General features: G+C 34.4%; 1 protein-coding gene across 1 annotated transcript in view; it reads left to right on the top strand.

Annotated features, from left to right (window-relative positions):
* Positions 1-19336, top strand: part of Pgant2 (polypeptide N-acetylgalactosaminyltransferase 2) — a 352719-nt gene that overhangs the window by 314986 nt on the left and 18397 nt on the right. The window contains exon 3 of the mRNA XM_075296107.1: positions 7386-7861. Within this exon, the coding sequence (XP_075152222.1) occupies positions 7386-7861 (476 nt within the window). The remainder of the gene's footprint in view (positions 1-7385; positions 7862-19336) is intronic.

Here is a 19336-nt window from a genome sequence, read left to right on the forward strand (position 1 = left end):
TGGTACGTGGTGGTACTATATGATAGTTAGCAATCATGCCAAAAGTGGTCCATATCAGTCCATAATCATATATAGCCCCCATAAAAACCGATCCCGAGATTTGGTTTTGGAGCCTCTTGGAGGAGTAAATTTCCTCCGAGTCAGTTGAAATTTGGTACATTGTGCTAGTATATGGCCATTAACAACCATGCCTAACTAGGTCCATATCGGTCTATAGTTATATATAGCCCTCAGATAAATCGATCCTCAATCACACAAAAATTGGCCCATATCAAGTTCATAATTCTATATAGCCCCCATATAAGCGACCCCCATATTTCAATTCTGGCTCCCTACGTACCGTGCAAAAGTCCATATCGATTCGTAATTATTTGTAGACTTACATAATTTTTTGTCTAATATATACCACGTGTGGACTAACTCACAATTTAGAAAACGATTTAACAACCCAATAGAAAATTTTGTCAAAATTTTATTTCTATAGAAAATTTAGTCAAACGATTGTGGATGACAGTCTTTCGTACACTGAAAAAAAGCTTGCCCGGTTCCAAAGATTTTGTCTTTACTTTAAAAAAATTGGTATTAATTCCGAGCCAAAGAAGCGGAGAATGCAATTAAGGATACTTTTAAGACACAATTCTCTTTTAAATTTGGGTTTTGTGTACTTGCTTCTAGGAAGCAAATTTTAATTTTTCGCTTTTTCAGCTTTTTCTCTTCATATGCTATCAAAGTCGTTTAAAAACGAGTTAACGACAACTTTATTTTCCAAATTAAGACTCGACTTCCAGTAGAAATTATGCTATGTTTCCAGTAAAAAACGGACAAGGAAAAAAACTTTATATTAGAGAAATGCGTCTTCTATGCTAAGCAAAATTTGCATTCGCATTTTAAAGACATGAAATCTTTGACCTCACGACAATATTTTTTTCAGTGTAAAAGTTTCTACGCAATCCATGGTGGAGGGTACATAAGATTCAGCCTGGCCGAACTTACGGCCGGCTATACTTGTTTAATTTGGATTTTTAAACTGGCAGTTATTTGTAGGCGGGTAGCTTTATTAATATGTCGCCAAAAAAGAATGAAAATTCAATGTTAAAATCTTTCATGCCAATTAAACTTTTTTTTTGAGTGTGACATGTAGTTTCACCTTCGGAACCGGCCAAATTGCCGTAAATTCGTGCGTTTTAACGCCTTTAGACTATTTTTTGTGGGGCTATGTTAAAGCTCATGTCTATATAGACAAGCTCCCTACACTAAAGAAAATATTTACGTGATAGTAAAGATTACGCAACCTAAATTTTAGGATGCGAAATGTACAAAATATTAAGGACAAATTTCTTTAAAATAATGAAATTTTAATTAATATAAAGTTTGTAATCTTTGCTGCAAAACTTTTTTTCACTAAATTTAAGACACAAATTTTGTAATTTTGGGTCCCTCCGTTAAAGTCGCATGTCTTTGAACTAAGGCAAATTGTCCTTAAAGTAAAGAAACACATTTTTAATTTAAAGAAATTGTCCTTAAAATAACTGAAATATTGAAGCTTTAGATTTAAGATAAAAACGCTTCAAATATAGGTTAAGACTTATTTTGAGGATTTAGCGTCTTTGGTTTAAAGTTTTATTTTTTAGAATTAAGAAAACATTTTTATACCCTCCACCATAGGATGGGGGTATATTAACTTTGTCACTCCGTTTGTAACACATCGAAATATTGCTCTAAGACCCCATAAAGTATATATATTCTGGGTCGTGGTGAAATTCTGAGTCGATCTAAGCATGTCCGTCCGTCCGTCCGTCTGTCCGGCTGTCCGTCCGTCTGTGGAAATCACGCTAACTTCCGAACGAAACTAGCTATCGACTTGAAACTTGGCACAAGTAGTTGTTATTGATGTAGGTCGGATGGTATTGAAAATGGGCCATATCGGCCCACGTTTACGTATAGCCCCCATATAAACCGATCCCCAAATTTGGCTTGCGGAGCCTTCCAGAGCAGCAAAATTCATCCGATCCGGTTGAAATTTGGTACGTGGTCTAAGTATACGGTCTCTAACAACCATGCAAAAATTGGTCCATATCGGTCCATAATTATATATAGCCCCCATATAAGCCGATCCCCAGATTTGACCTCCGGAGCCTCGTGGAGGGGCAAAATTCATCCGATCCGGTTGAAATTTGGTACCTGATGTTAGTATACGGTCTCTAAGAACCATGCAAAAATTGGTTCATATCGGTCCATATATGTATATAGCTCCCATATAAACCGATCCCCAGATTTGACCTCCGGAGCCTCTTGGAGGAGCAAACTTCATCCTACCCGATTGAAATTTGGTACGTGGTGTTAGTATATGGTCTCTAACAACCGTGCAAAAACTGGTCCATATCGGTCCATAATTATATATAGCTCCCATATAAACCGATCCCCAGATTTGACCTCCGGAGCCTCTTGGAGGGGCAAAATTCATCCGATCCGTTTGAAATTGGGTACCTGATGTTAGTATACGGTCTCTAACAAGCATGCAAAAATTGGTCCATAATTATATATAGCTCCCATATAAACCGATCCCCAGATTTGAACTCTGGAGCCTCTTGGATGAGCAAAATTCATCCGATCCAATTGAAATTTAGTACGTGGTGTTAGTATATGGTCTCTAACAACCATGCAAAAATTGGTCCATATCGGTCCATAATTATATATAGCTCCCATATAAACCGATCCCCAGATTTGACCTCCGGAGCCTCTTGGAGGAGCAAAAGTCATCCGATGCGGTTGAAATTTGGTACGTTTCGTTAGTATATGGCCTCTAACAGCCATGTAAAAATTGTCAAATTTTATTACTATAGAAAGTTTTGTCAAAATTTCATTTCTATAGAAAGTTTTGTAAAAAGTTTATTTCTATAGCAATGTTTGTCAACATTTTATTTCCATAGAAAATTTTGTCAACATTTTATTTCTATAGAAAATTTTGTAAAAAATTTATTTCTGTAGAAAATTTTGTCAACATTTTATTTCTATAGACAATTTTGTCAACATTTTATTTCTATAGAACATTTTGTCAACATTTTATTTCTATAGAAAATTTTGTCAACATTTTATTTCTATGGAAAATTTTGTCAAAATTTTATTGCTATAGAAAATTTTGTCAACATTTTATTTCTATAGAAAATTTTGTCAAGTTTTTATTTCTATAGAAAATGTTGTCAAAATTTTATTTCTATAGAAAATTTTGTCAAACTGAATTATATACGTATTTAATCGGCCTTTTTTTTTTGTTTAATATATACCCCTTATGGACTAACTTACAATTTAGAAGACAGTGTTAAAAAGTTTTACGATACCTTGCCATCGGCAAGTGTTATCGCAACCCAAGTAATTCGATTGTGGATGACAGCCTTTAGTAGAAGTTCCTACGCAATCCATGGTGGAGGGTACATAAGATTCGGCCTGGCCGAACTTACGGCCGTATATACTTGTTTACTTTAGTATCCTTTATAATTTGGATTTTTAATCTGGCATTTGCATGTACGTGAGGACCTTTATTAATAAACCGCGCAAAGAGAATGGAAATTCGATAAATGAGATCTGTATCGTAATGTTAATTTTATTGGTCCTAGATTTAAAACCAGGTGGGTCGCTAAAAAAATTCTTTATTTTAAAGAAGCCGCATCTTTGACTCGGAATCAATACCAAAATCCTTAAGGTAAGGTCAAAATCTTTGAATCCAAGTAAACTTTTTTGTTTGAGTGTACAATTGACATTGAAACATTTATTCTTGAGATACCGAAATGTTGGAAAGAGTTTGCCAAAATTGGACTAAGCGGATGGACTATTTGAGACGGAGTTGTGGTCAATATTTGCTGGAAATAGTTTTCAAAAGTTACATTTTTAGGACCATCTATCGATTCAAATAAAGATTTCACAAATTTTTCTGAATTTTATGTGTGTTTTATATAGCCCTTAAAAATTACCCATTAGTTCATGAGGTTTAAAATCAATATTTCTGGTGGGCAATTTATTTATTTTAGTTATTTATTTAATTTATTTGTAAACCTAAGAACTAAATCTTATCAGATATGTGCTAAGGTAATTTGCAGATTTAAACAATATCAATCGTTGGATTTTATAATCGTAATATTAAATTATAATTATATATCTATACACCGTGGTGCAATGGTTAGCATGCCCGCCTTGCATACACAAGGTCGCGGGTTCGATTCCTGCTACGACCGAACACCAAAAAGTTTTTCAGCGGTGGATTATCCCACCTCAGTAATGCTGGTGACATTTCTGAGGGTTTCATCTCTAAGTGGTTTCACTGGAATGTGGAACGCCGTTCGGACTCGGCTATAAAAACGAGGTCCTTTGTCATTGAGCTTAACATGGAATCGGGCAGCACTCAGTGATAAGAGAGAAGTTCACCACTGTGGTATCACAATGGACTGAATAGTCTAAGTGAGCCTGATACATCGGGCTGCCAGATAACCTAACCTAACCATATATCTATACATACATTGTAAATATGAAAATTAATATTAATTGAAAATTTTAATTAAAAATTTTATCATAATTACCTTACCGATATGAAAATTATTTTTTTTTTACGTCCCGTATAAATTATCGACTTTATTGTAAAGCGAAGTCATAGTTTTTGAAGTGTACGTTTGTAATTTTATAACAAACCTTTAACTTTTCTCATGAACACATGAGATACAGTTTTCGTCTTAATTGGATATTCGTAGTCGTTTTTCGTTCAGTCCAACAATAAAAATGCGCAGTAATAGTTCGGTATGAAAGGCAGAGTGAACACATTTTCATTACGATTATGCTAATGAAGGTGTAACTAAAAACTCAAGGATGCATAAAAATTGTGAAATATTTTCCCCAAGCTTCTCTTGCAGTGCCTGTTGTTGTCTCATCATTCCATGAGAGAGTGATGAATTCTATAGGATTTAACTTTGGGCAATTTCATACATTCATTATATTTACAATAAAGGAAAAATTCCATCACTATAACTTTTCGCAAAAGCCAACAACATCAATAATAACAAAGTTTTAAACAAAGCAAAAAATACTAATAATGAATGAATGAATGAAAAACAAAGTTGTACATTTTTTCCCTTAAATGGAAAATAATTGACTTTTCTATAAATTTCATTTGGATATGAAACCTTCTGAAAACTAGAACTAACCACTGCTATGGTAGAAAAATATATTTTTGCACACGCACACATACACTCACACACTCTGACAGAGAAAATGCTGCAACATTCCAAAAACCACAACTGCATACAAAAGTCAGTCACTCAGCCGGTTGTTATGGTAGGTCCATATCATGACAACCAGGACTGGAGCAAGTGAGCATAAGATGGAGAGAGCGAGAGTGAGAGAGGCAAAGACAATAATGGCAACATAGAATATTTAAGTTGAACGAGTAATTTTCGTGTCGAGTATTTAAAATAATTGTATTTACAATAAGGAAACCGCATAAATGAGAACAGAAAAGCATTTAGCAAATTAACAATAAATTTGCGAAACCATGGTGATACTGGAGAAGCAGGAAACTTAGTTTGTTGCAACACAAAATTATGGTTTCAAATAATGCCCCCCCTTTTGACTTGGTTTAGGTTGGCGATAAAAGAGAGAGAGCATTGTTTCACGATGGGTTTAATTAAAGTGGTACTTTGTATTTTTATGTGATAAGTTTTTGTTCTAGAGAATTTGTATAAAAATACGACACTGGGAATTTATATGAAACCCCCTTTCAGTGGTAACATTTGGATAGAGAGAAACCTAAGAGTAAATATTACATTGAAATCGTACAATGAAAAAGCAGTGAACCCACTAGGAAAGACAAAATTAATTAATCTAAGAGAAAAAAAATAAATTTTAGAAAATTTTAACTAAACTGTATTAGAAACGCAGATGTCACGCCAATTTCACAAAAATAAGTAAATAATTTTCAACACAGTCAAGAAAATTTATTGGACAAAATTATTATTTTTCACTTATTAAAGAAAATGTCTAAGCTTGAAGGAAAAACTTGGAGTTAAAAATTGCAAAAATGTCTTTAGTGCCATACGAAGTTCAAGGTGGGCGCATTATTGGTAAAATTTACAAATTTTAAGAAATTCTGAACTATATTGTGGAAGACACGAATTTGGGCACTCTTTATGCTTCATTTGTGTATAATCATACTCTGCGCCACACTGTGGAACAGGGCATTATATGTTAGTCCATATGTTTGCAACACCCAGAAGGAGACGAGATAGATACATGGTGTCTTTGGCAAAAATGCTCAGGGTGGGCTCCTGAGTCGATATAGCCATGTCCGTCTGTCCGTGAACACATTTTTGTAATCAAAGACTAGGTCGCAGTTTTAGTACAATCGACTTCAAATTTGGCAAAAGTATGTGTTTTGGCTCAGAATAGAACCCTATTGATTTTGGAAGAAATCGGTTCAGATTTAGATATAGGTCCCATATGTATCGTTCGCCCGATTAACACTCATATGACCACAGTGGCCAATCTTTTACTCTGATTTAATTGAAATTTTGCACAGGGAGTAGAATTAGCATTGTAGCTATGCGTGCCAAATTTGATTGAAATCGGTTCAGATTTAGATATAGCTCCCATATATATGTTTTTCTGATTTCGACAAAATTGGTAAAAATACCAACATTTTCCTTGTAAAATCGCCACTGCCTAGTCGAAAAGTTGCAAAAATTCTCTAATTTTCCTAAACTTCTAATACATATATATCGAGCGATAAATCATAAATAAACTTTTGCGAAGTTTCCTTAAAATAGCTTCAGATTTAAATGTTTACCATATTTTTTACTAACGTTGTGTTCCACCCTAGTGCATTAGCCGACTTAAATTTTTAGTCTATATATTTTGTATAAGTCTATCAAATTCTGTTCAGATCGAGAGATATTTAAATGTATGTATTTGGGACAAACCTTTATATATATAGCCCCCAACACATTTCACGGATGTGATATGGTATCGAAAATTTAGATCTACAAAGTGGTGCAGGGTATAATATAATCGGTCCCGCCCGACTTTAGACTTTCCTTACTTGTTTACTCTTGTAAAAAAGCATTTCATCCATATGTAGTTATGCATAGAATTCTTGATACTCCTGTGATGATACCATTTCATCGCCTTTTATGGTGTATGGAACACCAATTAGTATTACATCATTATGAAAACATAAGATTCATGGTTCATTACATCCAGTTCTCTTCACAAAGCCACAAAATAAACCTAGAATCACGGTTTGCTTTTCATTCAGATTTTTCTTTTTCTTGCTCACTCTGTCTGATTTTCATGGAATCTGGTTTTTCTATCCCATAATTTTCGTCATCTTTTCTTTTGTTTTGCAGGTGGAAAATCGTGCTCTAAGGTTACGCGAAGCTATGCAACAATACCAGGATGATTCTGTGCCCTCAGCCTCGGCCTTGAGGCAACAGCAGCAGCAGCAGCAATTATCTGCAGCACAGCAGGAGCAACATCAACCACAGCATCAGAATTCAAATGGTCTGCATACGAATGTCATTCAAGCCAGTGATGATCCTGGCGGGATGCTACAATCACATGTTGGTGGTTTAGGCTTAAATGGGCTGGCACCTCACGAGGAATCGTCACGTGTCATTGTACCCAGCGGCTTGGCAGCATCTCCAAATGGCGCTGCTGGAAGCAATGGTGGTGGAGGTGACTGGGAATATTTTGATGAGGCTGGTTATATACGTGGTGGCGCATTGCGGACCGGAGAAGATCCTTATATACGCAATCGTTTCAATCAAGAGGCCAGTGATGCTCTACCAAGTAACCGAGAAATACCCGATACAAGGCATCCCATGTAAGTATACGAACAAATAATGTTCATTCATTCATTAAATGAAGGGTGCTATGGTTTAACTTGGGTTGAGAAATATCATGGATGTCATGCAGGGCATGTATTCATAGCCTATTTAAGGTGGTGGTTAAGCAAATTGTTTGCCGTGATTTAAAGAACAAGTATATACGGCCAAAAGTTTGGACGGACCGAATCTTATGGTGTCTTCTTTTCTGAAAAAAGAGCTTTGCCTTAATTTTGTCTGTGTAGAATGGGCATTTTTAAAATGTTGTCAGCAACCTAAACAATGCTATCATTTCTGCGGACAGAATATAATTCAAAGGAGCAAACAGGGTAATCACAGCACTCTCGTGCTGAAAATGCCCGCAATTTGACTCTATTGGTGGCACTATTTTCACAAAAGAATTCGAAGCCTTTTTGCACTTTTGCCTGCTTTTTAAAAAAGAAGAAAAAAGTACATTTTCCGTGCAATATGCAAAATAATTCACATTTTTACAAGAAAAGAAAACACCATTAAAGACGCATCACAATGGAACGCATACAATAATTTTTTGTTTCGTCTTTCTTTATTATCAATCACATTGATTGATTTTTGTTTTCATTTAAAAACTTAGTTGAATCAATTAAATTTTTTTCGGCATTCTATGTCCACAAAACTGCTCGATTAATTATTATACTATTGAGTTTAATTAATTTATAATCTTAAACAGTGCCGAATTATGTTGTATTAAAATTTAGTTTAAATTTATAAAACTTATCAAAATATAACTAAATGCTACTAAATTAAGTTCATCTTTAAAATTATATAATAATTTTAAATATTGTGAACTAGGCTAAATTAGAAATCTAATAAGTGACTTAAATTTATTTAATTTAATAATATTTCACTTGAAATTCCTTTAATTTAATTTACAGAGATTTTATGTTAATTTACATGCTAACTAGTTAAAACAAACAAGGTACCTCCCCATTTAAATATCATAACCCTGCGCTACACTGTGCAACAGGGTATTATAAGTTAGTGCATATGTTCCGATTTGCATGAAATCTTGCACGTGGAGTAGAATTAAAATTCGTACTATGCGTGGCGAATTTGGTTGAAATCGGTTCAGATTTAGATATAGCTTCCATATATATTTGCCGACCAACTTTAATTTAAGTCTATAGAAGTCTCAAAAATTTTGTCCAGATCGGGTCATAAAGGTTAGGGATCTATAAATCAAAAATCGATTATTCGAATTTTGGCATGAAAATCTAAAAAAGGCGAAATCGATTATTAACCTAAAAATAATCGCAAAATCGATTTTAGATTTTCAACTAATTTTTAATTTTGACTATCAAAATCCGATTTTAATGTTGTATTCATGCGTTTCAATTAAATTGAAATCTACCTAGATGTAAGGAAACGAACACATATTTATTATTATACCCTTCACCACTACTGTGGTACAGGGTATAATAAGTTTGTGCATTTGTATGTAACGCCAAGAAGGAGTAATCATAGACCAACCTTTTAGTATACGGATCGGCTTAGAATTAAATTCTGAGTCGATTTAGCGATGTCCGTCTGTCTGTCTGTTGGTGCATTTTTGTGTGCAAAGTAGAGCTCGCAGTTTTAGTCCGATTGTCCTAAAATTTGGTATAGAGCCCTGTTTTGGATCAGAGACGATCCCTATTGATTTTGGAAAAAATCGGTTCAGATTTAGATATAGCTGCCATATATATTTTTCACCGATCTGGTCATAATTGGCGTGTATATCAACCGATCTTCCTCAAATTCCGTACATCCGAATATTTTATGAGTCTCGAAAAACTTGCAAAATATCAGCCAAATCGGTTCAGATTTAGATATAGCTCCCATATATAGCTTTCGCCCGATTTACACCCATTTGCCCCCAGAGGCCAATTTTTTGCTCCGATTTAGTTGAAATTTTGCATAGGGAGTAGAATTAGCATTGTAACTATGCGTGCCAAAGTTGGTTGAAATCGGTTGAGATTTGGATATATCTCCCATATATAGCTTTCGCTATATTTTCACTCATATGACCACAGAGGCCATATGAGTGAATGAACTTCGTATGTCACTAAAGACATTCTTGCAATTTTGAACTCTAAGTTTTTCCTTCAAACTACAAAATTTTCTTTAACAAGTGAAAAAAACTTATTTATGTCTAATAAATTTTCTCGAATTTGTCGAAAAATATTTACTTATGTTTATGACATCGGCGTGATCCCTGTTAAAATTTTCTATAAATATTCAAAATTTTCTAAAATTAACCGAAAGTTTTCTTCCTTTTGGGTTCACTGTTTTTTTCAGTGTATTGAACATTTTAATACTATATTAATCAAATTAAAAAGAATCTAACATGTTTGATTGGAACACTAATTTTTGGCATTTCTTACCTACTGTTGTTAATAACAATGGCAAAAAGACAAATAGATTTAATAAAATCGATAATTTTATAGAATCATTATTTCTATGATATTCGATTATAAAAAAATCGAATATTCGAATTTTGATTTGTAAAAATAATCAAAAATCGATTTTTGATTAAAAGTCAATTATCGAAAAGTCGAAACATCGATTATTGGTTTGTACCATGGATCTCTAAAAGGTTAATGTCCCCATATATTTAAATCATGTGACTTTAGACTTTCCTTACTTGTTTTATATGGAATATCTGTTACATTTTTGATGTATAGTAAAATATGTCGTAAATGTATGCCACATACCTTACAGTTTACGACAGACCATCTCTGGATTCGGACTCTAAATAAATCAAAATGAAATGTTAAGTATGTAGACATTTTCCTAAAACGGTTAAATAGAAAACCCATAATTATACCCACCACCATAAAATGGTGACGGGGGTATAATAAGTTTGTCATTCCGTTTGTAACACATCGAAATATCGATTTCCGGCTATATAAAGTATATATATTCTTGATCAGGGAGAAATTCTAAGACGATATAAGCATGTCCGTCTGTCCGTCTGTCTGTCTGTCTGTCTGTCTGTCTGTCTGTTGTAATCACGCTACAGCCTTCAATAATGGCGCTATCGTCCCGAAATTTGGCACAGATTAGTTTTTTGTTTGCAGGCAGGTCAAGTTCGAAGATGGGCTATATCGGTCCAAGTTTTGATATAGTCCCCATATAAACCGACCTCCCGATTTGGGGTCTTGGGCCTATAAAAACCGTAGTTTTTACCAGATTTGCCTGAAATTGGAAATCTAGAGGTATTTTGCGACCATAAAGAGGTGTGTCGAAAATGGTCCGTATCGGTCCATGTTTTAGTATAGCCCCCATATAGACCGATCTCCCGATTTTGCTTCTTAGGCGTCTAGAAACAGTATTTTCTATCCGATTTGTCTGAAATTGAAAATCTAGAGGTATTTTAGGACCATAAGGAGGTGTGTCGAAAATCGTTCGTATCGGTCCATGTTTTGATATAGCCCCCATATAGACCGATCTCCCGATTTTGCTTCTTGGGCGTCTAGAAACTATATTTACCATCCGATTTGCCAGAAATTGGAAATCTAGAGGTATTGTGGGACTATAAAGAGGTGTGTTGAAAATGGTCCATATCGGTCCATGTTTTGATATAGCCCCCATATAAACCAACCTCCCGATTTGAGGTCTTGGGCCTATAAAAGCCGTAGTTTTTATCTAATTTGCCTGAAATTGAAAATATAGAGGTATTTGAGGACCATAAAAAGGTGTGCCGAAAATGGTGCCCATCGGTCCATGTTTTGGTATAGCTCCCATATAGACCGATATCCCGATTTTGCTTCTTGGCTTCTAGAAACTATATTTACCATCCGATTTGCCTGAAATTGGAAATCTAGAGGTATTTGAGGACCATAAAAAGGTGTGCCGAAAATGGTGCTCATCGTCCATGTTTTGATATAGCCCCCATATAGACTGATCTCCCATTTTGCTTCTTGGGCTTCTAGAAACTATATTTACCATCAGCTTTGCCTGAAATTCTTGAGCTACAATAAACTGTATTTATTACATGATTTGCCTGAAATTCGAAATCTAGAGGGATTTTTAGACCACAAATAAGAGTGCCGAAATTGAGGTATATCGGTGCATTTTTTGGTATAACCCCCATATAGACAGATCTCTCGATTTTTACTTCTTGGGCGTCTAGAGACTATATTTTCTGGCCGATTTGTTTGAAATTGAAACCCTGGAGGTATTTTAAGATCACAAATATGTGAGCAGCAAATGGTGCCTATCGGTCCATGTTTTGGTATAGCCCCCATATACACCAATCTCCCGGCTTTATTTCTTGGGCTTATAGAATCCGTAGTTTTTATCCGATTTGCTGGAAATTAGTAATCTATAATAAAATTTTAGACAAACGAAATTTCTTTTTCTTATAAAGTGTTTTCGTTTATTCAACGATTGTCTCGAAAATTTGTGTCAAAAGAAAACTTTGCTTGTCTAAAATTACGTTTCTCAAAAAAGAAAACACTTCTTTCAGGGTACACAGAAAAATTTTTGTTAATATAACAAAATGTTTGTTGATATAACAAAATTGGTTGCTAAAGTGACTAAAATCTTAATTGTATTTACAAATTACGTAGTTAGCTCAAATTTAAACATAATTTTAATTGTATTCACAATCAAATTAATTGATATTTTTTTGTGTGTATAGCAGGCGCACTGATCATGAAAATTGCTTCAAACTGAAAGTAAAAGTTCCAGATTTTACTCATCGTATTTAAATAAATGCGGAAAAATCTACAGATTTAAGATTTTAAATCAAGGCGTAATTCAACATATACACGATATGTTTATATTTCCTCTAAAACTCAAACAAAATTGGTTCTCATAAATCCAGAATCTTATCTGGTCTTCATAGGTAGAATCTTTAAAATTTGTCATCGGGAGCTGGTTCGTTTGGGAGAAGATTTGTCATCAAACCCTCTACAATTATATATATTATCAAGTAACCCACTACGACGAAGAGTTTTCATAGTAAACTATTATACTTGATTCATGGTGGTGGGTATTTAAAATTCGGCCCGGCCGAATTTACTGCTGTATATACTTGTTTTTATCTAATACGGCGTTCTCACCAAACATGTTTTGGGGTTTGAAATGTTTGCTCTTTATAAGCACTTCAAAACGAGTCGTTTTCACCATACTAAAAAACGAGTTCAAAACACAAGTTTTCCTCCAAAACACGTCAATTTTAGAATGTGAACCCACCTAATTTGGAATATACCCCGAATAACATACCCTATTCAAAATATATGTCAAAATATTAAAATAAGTTTCATAGAAAAAAAGGAATAAACAAAGGCTTTTAAGAACATGGACATGTGAAAATAACAAAAAAATTTTCCTTTTGCGCTCGCGGTAATTATTTGGACATAGGTTGCATATAACATATGTGAATTTCGAGTAAATGTGAATTTCTAGTTTCCATGGTAACTGTCAAACTAAACCATCTCAACCCGGTGTGAACGGTGAAATGTTTTTGAAAAACGAATGAGGAAAACGAGTAGGTGGGAACATAGCATAAACCACATAGTGGTCAGGGTATAATAACTTTGATTGGCCAAAAAATGTGCCTACTAGAAATATTGATTTTAGACCCAATAAAATATATGCCGATCGACTCAGAATCACCTCCTGAGTCGATCTAGCGCATGGTGTCCGTCCGTCCGCCTGTCCATGTATTTGTTGTTCACAGGATTCCGGTCGCAATTATTAACCGATTTGAATGAAATTTGGTACAGAGTGTTTTTTGGGTACAAGTACGAACGCTATTGAATTTTGAAGAAATGGGATCAAATTTAGATGTAGCTCCAATACCCGATGCATATATCGACCGATTTCGACAAATGGAGCCACGTTGCGCTTTTTTACAAACGGATCGTAAAATTTGCAAAAGATAATCTTTTTCATCGGCCTTCAAATCTGCAAAATTTCATCCAAATCGGTTCAGATTTAGATATAGTTCTCATATATATGAATCGCCCGATTTTCCCAAATTTGGCCACAAAACCTTTATTTATCAACCGATCTTACTCAAAGTTGGCTAAATATAATCTTCTATAGCACTAACTATATGCTCCAAAAATCATCGAAATCGGTTCAGATTTAGCTATATCTCCCATATACATGTACCGCCCGATTTTTCTAAATTATGCCATAAAACCTTTATTTATCAACCGATCTTACTCAAATTTGGATAAATGTGGTCTTCTATAGCTCTAACTATATGTGCAAAAAATCATCGAAATCGGTTCAGATTTAGATATAGCTCCCATATATATGTGTAGCCCGATTTTGAAAAATTCGCCCCTAATAACCTTATGTTTGACCATACAGGCCTCATTTCTTAACTGATCTTACTCAAATCTTGCACAAGGTAACCTTTTGTGGTATTAATCAAACCAGCAAAATATTATACAAATTGGTTCAGATTTAAATATAGCTTCCATATATATGCATCGCTCGATTTTTCCAAATTTGGCCATAGTACTCTTATTTATTAACCAATGTTACGCAAATTTCAAATTTTGATACTTTGATACGTACTTGTAGCTCTTACATAAGAATATTGCTCGATTTTTACAAATTGGTATTTATTACCCACACTAATTGAGCGATTTTCTCTTTTTTAATAATGGACTCAATATTAGTGGCATACTAACCCCGTAGGTGCAACATCAACTATAGCCAGTGTTGCTAGAAGTAGGGGAAATTCCCTATATGTAGGTTTTTTTTTTCTTGTAGGACGTAGGGCCACAATATAGGGACATTTTTACTGAACATAATTTGTAATAATTTTTACATTTTGGTGGCTCTAGAGGAGGAAATTAGAAGCCGGCAAGGCTTGATCTTTAACAATGTGTGGTAACAACAGCTACCACTCGTGCCAAACAAAATCTAATAAAATTTTAAGATTACCACAAATCTACCAAAACAAATAGTTCTATAGAAATTTTTGTCAAAACTTTATTCCTGTATAAAATTTTGTCAACATTTTATTTCTATAGACAATTTTGTCAAAATTGTATTTCTATAGAATTTTTTTTCAAACTATTATTTTTATATTTTCTCCAAATTTTATTTCTATGGAATTTTTGCTCACAATTTTATTTCTATAGAATTTATTATCAAATTTTATTTCTATAGAAAAATTTCTCAAAAAAATTTATTTATAGACACTTTTTCCATAATTTTATTTCTATAGAGATTTAACAAAAAAATACTATTTTTGGTAGAATTCTACCAAATGTGGCAACCGTGGTGGTAATAAAAATTTATTTTCTAGGTTATATACGTTACATTTTCATGTTTTAAGATAATAAAGTACTTAGAACCATTTTTGTTTTATAAAATTTGTTTAAATTTTACGAAAAATATTGTTGGGAAAATTGTTTGGGAATGTATGGGAAAGTAGGGAACTTTGTTTGTCCTTGTAGGATAAACCGAACATTTTTCCTGGCAATACTGACTATGAGCTATAGTTAGATTGAGACAAAGCACTCATAAATATGTACCCCTAATTTTCTTAAATATGCAACTGCGGTTTATCTGCCAGACCTATATCAATGTTACCCCACAAATGCTTATGATTACTAATTCAGTAAGGGTGGTTTAGGGTATGATATAGTCGGCCCCGCCCGACTTTCTACTTTACTTACTTGTTTAATAATGTACTCAATATTAGTGGTATACTAACTCTTTAGGTGCAAAATAAACTATAGCTCCTAATATTAGACATTTCTGCTCAGATTGTGACAAGACTCCCATAAACATGTACCCCCTTTTATGTTCTTAAATATGGAAATCTCCAAAACCTATACCAATGATACCCCCCAAATGCTTATGTTTACTAATTCAGTGGGGTGGTTTAGGGTATGATATAGTCGGCCCCGCCCGATTTTCTACATAACTCACTTGTTAAAAAATATGTTTGCCTCTTCCTCTCAGAGAAATATTTCAACTTTTATTGGAAAAACTTAGCTGTTAAGAACATTGCATCATTCCACTTAATGAGGGAATTTACTTTAGTAAATTAAAAAACATGTGAAAATCCATAATCCATTAATTTTCGTTCAATTTAAAGCATCACATAGAAAACATTGCATTTGCTTTAACTGACATATAGTTCAGAAGGTTCAGCGGTTAAAACTAGAAGTACCCATATGTAATAGGTGGTTTTAGTTAATGTGGTATCACAATGGACTGAATTATCTAAGTGAGCCCGAAACTTATTCGGGCTGCCACTCTAACCTACCTACCTATCATCACTTGTCTGTTTCTTTTCTTCGATTAAATGATTGAATTTAGAATACTATGTGGGTTGTATTTAGGAGTATAAAACATCCTATATTTTTACTTCAATTTAGGTATTCTCACAATTTTATAATAAATTAGACAACAATTATCTTCTCAATATCTAATCAATTTTTGTTTTGTTTCTTCCATTGCACTTCATTATATCGCCCAACGATTATCAATCAAAATTACATGAAGTCTTTATTTTCTCATAATAATCTACATAAGATAAAAAAGGAACACCCAGCAAAGCCATTGGAACGTTTACCTCATCGCCCCACAAAAAAGAGCAAACAACTCGATTCTCTTCTGATAAATGGTTACCACTGGTTCCATTTTTCTTTATCCCCATAGTTCCATCTGTTGCATGAAAGATGGTTATTTACTGCTCCATTGGAATTCCATGAAATGAAATTGATGATGTTATCTATGCCAATCTGCTACTACTACTACTGCTGCTTTGGCTATTGTTCCATTTTTCCTCTCGAATTTAATGGGATTTATGCTTTGGATGATTAACACTACGATACAGCATTGATTTTTGGAAAAGTGATGCTTTATTTGGGAGCTAATTCATACACTGTCAAAAAGTTTACATTTTAATTTAGTTGGCAATCCCTTTTATCCATTTTCCTCCTAACAATTAAGGCACGTGTGCTGCAATTCTCTTTAGATGATTGTATTACCGATTTCCTTCCATATGCTCACGGCACGATATTTTACTTGTACTGATGGTACTTACCATATTTATTCACCGATAGTGTAAGAGTAAAATGCATTTTTATTTTTGCCAGGATGTGTAATGTTCTATATTTCCTTTAAGAGTTTAGCTTACATTACTCGGATAACCGTTATACCACTTCTACCCATCTAAAAACCAAGCGGGCTGAAGAATTCTTTCTTGGGCACTTAACACATAGTGAAACTGCGAACTTCGGGTCTATATTTCAACGCAATGAGATATTTTTTTGATAGCCGTTCGGACTCGGCTATAAAAAGGAAGTCCCTTGCCACTGAGCTTAACATGAAATCGGGCAGCACTCAGTGATAAGAGAGAAGTTCACCAATGTGGTATCACAATGAACTGAATAGTCTAAGTGAGCCTGATACATCGGGCTGCCACCTAACCTAACCTAACCTAACCTAACCTAACCTAACCTAACCTAACCTAACCTAACCTAATCTAACCTTCACTTCCATTGCTGACATTCGGGTCTTCACTGAGATCAGCTAAAATAGAAATTGCAGCTCCTCGGGTCTATAGTTACCCCACCGAAAGCTTACTGAGATTTTCGGATCTACGGTTCCTCCACTGATGTCTTGGAGACCAGTTTTTCTCAATTAAGATTTTCGTGACTACAGTTTCATCACTGATAGTCTCGGTTCTAAATTTTCACACTGAGATCTTAGACTTAACGATTCCACCTCTGAGTTTTAGGATCTAAAATTTGTCGACTCCACATATGCCACAGTAAAATTTTCATGTTTTAAGTTCTTCACCGATATCTTTGAGCCTGCAGTTCAACCTCTGGGATTTTTGGATCTACGATTCCTCCTCTGAGATCTTCGGTCTACACTTCCAACACTCAGATCTTTGTGACTACCGTTCCTCCACTAACATCGTCGGCTATTCCAATGATATTCTCAGGACTTAACTTTCGAGCCTAGAGTTCCAATACTGAGAAATTTTGGCCTACAGATCCGCCATTGCCATCTTTAGGTCTACAGTTGCCCTATTGAGATCTTATACCACTTGGATCTTAGGATTTACATGTTCACCACTCAAATGTTTGCCAACCAACTAAGATCTTTCAGAGACTTTCGGACTTAAAATTTCACCACTGGAATCTCTCGGTATACAGTGCATCAATAGATGTGTAGATCTTCGGGTTTAAAGTTCGTCCACACACAAAAATTTTTTTTTCTGATTCAATCACGAAATTAATTGATCCAATTAATTTTTAATTGAAATGTCTTCACTCACAGAAATGAAAATTAATTGAAGGTCAATTAAAAAGTTAATTGATCCAATTAAAAAATTAATTGATACTATTATTTTTGTGATTGTTTTTTGTTTCAATTAAAAAATTTGTTGAATCAATTAAATTTTTAATTGAATATTTTTTAAAACTCAATTAAAATTTTAATTGGAAAAATTTTCGTGAAATTTTTTTGTGTGCAGTCAACAGTTCCTCGGTCTATTGTTACTCCTCTGAAATCTTCTGGATTCACCACTTAGATTTGGGATCTACGGATCCTCCACTGATTTTTTGGGATCTACAGTTCCTTCACTTAGATCTTCGTGACCAGTTTTTCTCCATTAAGATTTTCGGGATTACAGTTTTATCACTTATAGTCTCGGTTCTAAATTTTCACACTGAAATTTTCTATTTGACAGTTCCACTACTGAGTTTTAGGATCTATGATTTCTTGGTTCTAAAATTCTTCCCTGAAATATTCGTGTCTAAATTTCCGAACTGCTTTTTTTGGGTCTACAGTTGCATAACTGAGGTTTTCGGGTCTACGGTCTGTGGACTACCGTTCCCCAATTGAGATCTTTGGGTCTACAGAACCCCCAATGATAACTTCAGGCCAAAAGTTCCACACTGAGATTTTCAAGTATAAAATATTCATATATACTTTACCGCCACTGAAATTATCTCATCAACAGTTCCACTCAAAGGTCTTCTGATTTCCGGTTCCGTCTCTGAGATTTTCGGGTCTGCAGTTGCCCCATTACGTTCTTCACTTCCAGTTACTCCACTGAGATCTTTGTATTTGTAGTTTCACCACTGAAATCTTTATCACCACTAAGATCTTCGTGTCCTCAGTTTCCCATTGAGGCGTTCAAATCTACAATCTACCGAGATTATTGGATCTAAAGTTCCGCCATCAATACCTAGATCTTCGGGTCTGCAGGTCCACTACTGAAATATTTTGGTCTATAGTTCCAACATTGAGGTATTCGAGTCTATAGATTTTGTGATTACCACTACCACGAAGCCATCGGCTCATTTCTACCGAAAACGAAGCCATCGGCTAATTTCTACGAGCCACAAAAAAAACGAAGCCACTGTAGAAACACGAAGTCATCTAGAAACTGACAACTACCAACAACTACCAATCTGCGAGAAGTTAACCAGAATTTAATGAGAAGTTCTTCAGTACAT

Source organism: Haematobia irritans, chromosome 2 (assembly GCF_050003625.1).
Source record: "Haematobia irritans isolate KBUSLIRL chromosome 2, ASM5000362v1, whole genome shotgun sequence".
NCBI classification, from domain to species: domain Eukaryota; kingdom Metazoa; phylum Arthropoda; class Insecta; order Diptera; family Muscidae; genus Haematobia; species Haematobia irritans.